The sequence below is a fragment of the Trichechus manatus genome, unplaced genomic scaffold, assembly GCF_000243295.1.
Source record: "Trichechus manatus latirostris isolate Lorelei unplaced genomic scaffold, TriManLat1.0 scaffold00066, whole genome shotgun sequence".
Taxonomy (NCBI): Eukaryota; Metazoa; Chordata; class Mammalia; order Sirenia; family Trichechidae; genus Trichechus; species Trichechus manatus.
This window is the reverse complement of record NW_004444002.1, coordinates 13105434-13112887: the sequence shown is the minus strand read 5'-3', so window position 1 is coordinate 13112887 and position 7454 is coordinate 13105434. Positions and strand designations below refer to the sequence as shown.

Sequence of the window (7454 nt, the reverse complement as noted above, 5' to 3'; positions counted from 1 at the left end):
AGAGAGAGAGAGAGAGAGAGAGACAGAGAGAGAGAGAGAGAGAGAGAGAGAGAGAGAGAGTGTGTGTGTGTGTGTGTGTTTTATACCGACTCCTGAGAAATTGTTGGTTAAATTTTTTTTTTCTGTGTCTTAAACTTAGATACAAATTTAAGTGGCTTTGTGACAAAGGTTTCCTTTCATTAATAAATGATCAAGAAAAAAACGTTGCCATCAAGTTGATTCCAACTCATGGCAACTGTATCTCAGAGTACAACTGTGCTCGTAGGGTTTCCAGTGGCTGATTTGGAGGGCTGTAGATTGCCTGGTCTTCTTCTGAGGCACCTCTAGGTGGACTCAAACCTCCAGCCTTTCACTTAGCAGCTAAGCAAGTTAACCGTTTGCACTGCCCAGGGACTCCAATCAATGACCAGAGATCCCTGAAGGAAATCCACCCTATCTTCAAGTGCCTTTTCCATTTTAACTTTGCGACTTTCTTAGTTTTCAAAATCACCTGAAAAGCACTGTTATTTCATTACTGAAAACTCTTCTTTTTTTCTTTCTTCCTTTCTCTTTGTTTCTGGATTTTAGAATTCTTCAAAGAACTACTTGAAAATGCGGAGAAATCCCTGAATGACATGTTTGTGAAGACATATGGCCGCTTATACATGCAAAATTCTGAGCTATTTAAAGATCTCTTCGAAGAGTTGAAGCGCTACTATGTGGTGGGTAACGTGAACCTGGAAGAAATGCTAAATGACTTCTGGGCTCGCCTTCTGGAGCGGATGTTCCGCCTGGTGAACTCCCAGTACCACTTCACCGATGAGTACCTGGAATGTGTGAGCAAGTATACAGAGCAACTGAAGCCCTTTGGAGACGTCCCTCGGAAACTGAAGCTACAGGTTACTCGCGCGTTTGTAGCAGCCCGTACTTTTGCTCAAGGCTTAGCTGTCGCAAGAGATGTAGTAAGCAAAGTCTCTGTGGTAAGTGTATTTGTTTTCGATGTTTTTGTTTAGTTTTCTTTCATTTTAACAGGAAGTTTGGGAAAGGTAGAAAAACAAATCACCAGAATTCCACTGGCTCAATAAGTCTTCTCTCCCCTCCCCTCCTTTTCCTTCCCCTCTCCTCCTCTTCCCTTCATTCCCTCCCCCTCTTCTCTCCCAGACTTTGTCCTTATGTATGTACATTTTAGAGCTATAAACAATTCTGTGATGAACATCTTCATATATCATTCTTCTTCCTTTCAGTGATTTCCTTGGATTCCTAGGAATGGGATGCATGTTCAGTTTGGAACCTTAACTTTGGAAATGGTTTTTGCTCCTGTTCTACTTCAAACATACACACATTTGGTTGTTCTGAGTGGCTATATCTGAGCCTTTGCCTGTATTAGTTACAGTCTAGAAAAGCATTTAACACCCATGAACATGTGTTTCCTTGTTACAAAATGTGCTCAGAGCTCTTTAGAAGACAGAGCTTTCAATGACAATTACTGTGAATCACACTGTTCTTGACTTCCGGCTTTGTTTATTGGATTACCTGTTGCCATTGAGTTGATTATGACTCATGACGGCCCTATGTGTCACAGAGTAGAATTTGCTCCATAGGGTTTCCTTGCTTGTAATCTTTATGGAAGCAGATCGCCATGCCTTTCTTCTGTGTTTATAGGATTACACTACAGGAATTGAAATTGCAGTATATGATCAGAAGCTGATTAAATGAGCCTCAGTTTTCTCATTTGTCAGTTAGAGGGATTGGACTAGACTGGTACTTTTCAGACTTTTTTTGGAGCCAGCTTAGGAGGTACTTCAGGGACGTTTTTGAAGTGGAACATGGGTGAAGGCTCTTCTAGTAGAGCAGACTCTGCCCTTGCCTCGTGGTTTCACCAGGGAAGCTTTGCTTTCCTTGATTATATGTAGTTTTGAGCAGGATTTCAAGGGGAAAAAGGTTCTACTGCTCCCCCCCCCCCCCAATAAATTGAAGTTTGAAAACTTGAAGGCATTTCCACATCCATCCTTCCATGAATCAGTACCAGTGAAGAAACAGAATATACCAGGGATATACCAAGGCAAAGTTAGCTGCAAGATTAATCTTAGTGTTGTTACCTTTAGGCCCTCAAAGGAAAAGCAAACTTGTTATCCATCGTTAAAAAGTCTGGAGACACAAAGACTTCTACTTAGGCCATTTGGTTGTTTAAAGAACTGGAGAAGTGGTCAAAGTCAAACCTGGACAGCGATATAAACACTTAAATGTCAACCTGATTGCTTATCAGAGAGCTCATTTAGAGTTTAGGTGATCATCAGGGATGCATTACCCAATAAGCAAGGCACGCACAGGCTTGCTTGTGTTTACTTACTAATCTGTAGTGCACAATTTCACCTGTTTTTCACCACATAAAAGCAGGTAAAATTGTGCACTACAGATTAGTAAGTAAACACAACTAAGCCCATGTGTACCTTGCTTACTGTAAGGCATTGCATACCATGCTTACTGGTTAATCCGTCCCTGGTGACTATTTAATTTATTGTCCAAAATGGGACAATTATTATCCAACCCAGAAGGTGCTTATTAACATTTATACCCGACAGAAGGTGTTACTGTCATTGGAGCCTAATCATTAATACGCACCCAGGACTGTCTGGGCAGGCCAGCATGCACCATCACCTTTGTTAGAGAGGAAACTTACACGCACCAGAGTGAGGATAAAGAATCTAAAGAATAGTGGGGTATGAAAAATAGGTGCTTACAGGATAGTTCTTATTAGAACTGGGTGATAAGAAGGATTAGTTGATTGGTTGCATTTATTATTACAGTTTTGTTTGTTCCCTCTGTCATCTCTAGGCCACAAGCTGTCAGGAAACAATTCTTTCCTGTATGTTTTCCTTTACTTCTCGTCCTCCTGATATTTTCTTCATAAATTGCAAATATTTGCTGGGGCCTGTGTGGGTAGGGTCAGGGTAGGTGAGAAGGTGATTGTTATAATTAAAGGAATAGTCTGGTTCCTGAACTTCTGCCACCCTCGGGAACCATTATTAATCTTGGAGATGCTCATGTCAGTGTCTCTAAACAGTGTGCAATTAATTCAGATCAAAGGTCTCTACACTGTAGTTCCCCTAACACATTTGCCCCCTTTTAGCACTGCCTTACCTTTCTCATAAGCTTGAATAGGCGGAAGACTCTGCTGCATGGTTTCAATGTCTATGTGTGCATGTGTGTGCACGCTCGTCCATAAGAAAAAAGTGAGGACTAGAAAGCCCTTTGTAAGTGTTTGAAAAGTGGATTCTTTACATTAAGCCACCCCCTTTCCTTTGAGTTCTAGTGTTGATTCTTGGGAAGAAGGGTCAGGCAGCTGATGCAAGCACTCACTTTGCATTCTTGGAGCCAGATTAGAGAACTGAGATTCTGGTACCCCCTTGGTGGCGGGGGTGGGGGTATAGTAGTGGTGGGGTGGGGCCAAAACGAAGACGTTTAGAGACAACTCATTACAGGTTAGAACATGCTTGCCATTGTCCACCCCACCTCCCAGGATAGGGAGAATAAGCAGTTGCTGCTTCCTTCTGCTGCATTCTTCTTGATGTAGTCCTCAAAATTAATTGTAAGAAATCAAGAAGATTTGATACTGAAGATTCAAACACTCCTGCCTCTGCAATAAAGAGTTTGTCACTTAAAGTCACAATCAATTTCTAATGTTTTTTTTGTATGATTTTTAAAAAGCAGTACAGCAATTTCCTATGTAACTTTGTATGATTAAGTTCTTTGAGAAAGTTACTTTCTAAATATACCCCTAAAATATTTTAGAATTGCTCTCACTTCTATATTCATTATATTCTTCATACCTGCCTAAGAGATGTTTGCATAGTTAAGTAGGAATACAATGAATACAAACTCTATGGCTTAATTTATGTAGAGAAAATATTACTTGCCAATGTAGTTGAAAATAATATTTTATGATTACTTTAAGTGTTGTGTTTGTGATTGGAAGCTTTTTTTTAATAATGTTTTTGCTTCACTACTAAGCTTCTTGTAGACTTAAATGACTGACTTGAAATCTACCCCTTCAACTAGCTGGGTTATATTTTCTAAACTACATAATAATAAGACACATAGGCATCAAATCAGTTTCTGAAGGTGCTGAAATACAAATTTTGTAAAACTGTCATCTGTGGAATGTTTCTGTATAGAAGCGTGCAAGGAATACTTGCATGCTTGAGGAACTATTCAGTACATTAATTTTTGGAGTATTGACAACCAGTAAAACAGAGCTTTTAATTTAAGGTACAGTGGTATTGGGAAAGAGTAAATGATCTGGCTACCAGAAAAGGATCTCAGATTGAACATGTTGAAAAATCTATGTATGATTTATTAAATACATAGGATACTCTACCAGCTTTGGTACCCAAGCAATGTTTTTTCATATGGATTCCCACCCCTGCCAACCCCTACCCAAATGTAGTTTGCATTTGGAGCTAGAACAACCCAAGAAATGAGCATTCCTTCTATTGGTGCCCAGTAGAATAAATTACCTTGGACCTGAGAAAGACCTTTCAAAGTGGGGAATGTATTTCCTCATCGAAGAGAACCATCTCACCTACTTCATCCACAAAGAGGTCTTTAAAGTCAAATATGAAAAACATCCTGGTTTGGGGGCTACTGATTGCAGACTTAGAGATGGTCCCACTTTCTTTTTGAGTGGAATGCCCTGCTTTCCCAGTGTACTTTTACAACAAAAGGGTAGCAGTTATAAGTTGAGCAGTGATTTGATTATCACTAAGCCTTTTTAAGGCTATTAACATCAGCAAGCTTAACATACTGCAAGAGAAAGGCACTTCTTAGCTGAAGTGTACTTGCCTTGCTTCACGTTTTCTGGGTCCAAACATACAGTGACTTCAGCTCACGCCATTGAGCTTTGCAACTCAAACTTCAGAAAAGGCCCTTTAATTGGTAACAGATGGCTCCAGAATCTCCGGGTGCTACACATCTTTGTATTACTTATTCCATCTTTATTTGTCATGGTTCATGATACATTTCTTATTTACCTGCTTGTAGCAGCAGTTTTGCCTGGAAGGGTAAAGTCTGTTGTGGTCTTTCAAAAATGCACAAGTGGTTGCATGTGCCATGAAAATTAATAGCTCCTATGCCAAAGAGAGCTGTGTTCTCATGGTTTCAATTAACACTGACATAATGGCACTATGTCTACACCCCCACCCCAAACTATAGAGGCTATAATTAGAACTCAGTGCCTTACCATCATGATGTCTAAGTGACTGTCCTGCGCTAGAAACCATGGCCATTGCCCCCCCTTCATTTCTGTCTCTCCACTCTGCTCTGACACCTACAAGAGTACCCCCGGAATGATGTTGCCATGTCCCCAGATTTACATTATAAATGTAAATAAATATAATTGTATAATATTATAAATGCCAATTTTTTAATGGTCAATACAAAAAGCTTTTAAGGAGCAAAATGTAGACATTCATTCACTCCTTAACGTTAGTTTTCATTCACCACCCTAAAGGCTCGAAATGCACAGTGGAAAGTGAGAATCAAGCTCTTGTTGGGGGTGTGGGGGGATGGTAAGAGAGTGGGAGATATCAAGGCCTGAGTAAATTGAAATGGCATCCTCTCAAAAATAGAGTGCTCTTCAAGGAAGTAATACACTGAAACTTCAACTGTTAAGTCATAACTGAGTCTCATCATTTAAGACAAAACAAGACACGTTTCCAAGTATTTCTGTAGCTTCAGTTTTACCTACAGTGTGTCCTCAGATATTCCTGAATGAATCCTAGCTTATTCCATATATTTAGTTATATTTTAAAAAGTCTGTTATCAGAGAAATAATTCGAGACTTCTGGTCCTCCTCTCTTTGTGTGAACGTGTGTGGAATTACGAACTAGTTAGGAAGTTGTGGAGTAAACCCATCCCACGGCAAGTTTGGTTTTCCTATGTCTTTCTCTTACCTTAATTTTGGGAAAGATTTCTTGTTAGTTTTATTGCGTGCTGATGTTACCAAGCAACAGATAAAATCTAGACCTTTTCTGTTTGCTTGGTACTATTGAGTGCAAAACAGAAACAAAATGGCTTCAGCGAATGTATGTTAGGAGCTGGAATAAACTAAAAGAAAATGTGTTTTTAACTTGAGTGCAGTATGTTGACTGCTATCACTGTAATGTGGCTTAGGGCTCGCTCTGAATTACTGAAATGAAATCCAGGCTGCGCGAAGAGTTCTGCTCCGGCATTGTTTCTTTTTTTCAGGCTGCTTGCAGTCATTTTAAATGTGGTGTTTGGAAAATGCAGGTTATTTGGTAGAAAGTCTCAATCTATATTAAAACAGTCATTGCAGAGAAAAGGATTTCTCTGCAGAGGCTTTTTATAGCAGAAATGGCACGCAGATGTCATGTTAAATGTGTATCCTGAGGAGGGCAGAAATGAGTATTTTAAGAGTCTTAATAAGTTAAAACGGAAAGGGATTCTTTGCCCCACTAACTTTTAGCATGAAACATAGACCAGTTCCTAAAGTCTAAATTCTAAGGTAGCTCCTAGAGTTACCTCAATATTTAGAAAGACCTTGGTCAGTCTTGAAGGATTTTACAAGGCTTAGCAATTGGGTGGAGCCCTGGTGGCACAGTGGTTAAGAGCTTGGCTGCTAACCAAAAGGTCGGCAGTTTGAATCCACCAGGCGTTCCCTAGAAACCCCATGGGGCAGTTCTCCTCTGACCTATAGGGTCATTATGAGTTGGAATAGACTTGACAACAACAGGTTTGTTTGTTTTTAGCAATTGAGTATTAATGTATTGCCATCATGGATCAATAACTCAGATTTATTTTTATTTCAATTAATATAGAAGTATTGAGTCCAGATGATCTCTATCAGACTGCACTCTCCCCCAAAATAAACAAATCAAACCTCATTCTTATATAAATAATGTCAAAACCTTTTTCTTACAGAAATTATGCCTCACTTTCTAATAGGAATTGATAATCCCTGCTACATTAGCTGTGATTCTCTCAAAATTTGAAAACTTGGGTAAAATATGCATTATTTCCTGGTTTGTTTCGTTCAAGTGAACTGTTTTTTTCTTGATGTCCAGCAGTCTTTTCTCTTTATTGTGGTGAAAATATATACAACAAGATTTTCACCAATTCAGCAATTTCTGCATGTACGATTCAGCGACGTTGATTATATTCTTCATGTTTTGCAATCTTTGCCACTATCTGTTTACAAATTGTTCTGCCCTATTAACATAACCTCAGTGCTCCCTACGCAAAAACTTCCCCCTTTTCCTTCCCTCACACCTCTTGTTACCACTAATCATCTTTGGTTTCTCTATATTTGCTTATTTCGTTTAAGTGAGATCATACAGTATTTGTCCTTTTGTGACTGACTTGTTTTGTTCAGCATAATGTTTTCTAGGTTCATTCAAGTTGGGGCATGCATCAGGACCAGAAGTTTTTTCTTTTCTTTTTTTTTTTTTAATATTTTA

General features: G+C 39.2%; 1 protein-coding gene across 1 annotated transcript in view; it reads left to right on the top strand.

Moving 5' to 3' along the window:
• Positions 1-7454, top strand: part of GPC4 (glypican 4) — a 122053-nt gene that overhangs the window by 98402 nt on the left and 16197 nt on the right. Inside the window, exon 3 of the mRNA XM_004379635.2 lies at positions 568-959. Within this exon, the coding sequence (XP_004379692.1) occupies positions 568-959 (392 nt within the window). The remainder of the gene's footprint in view (positions 1-567; positions 960-7454) is intronic.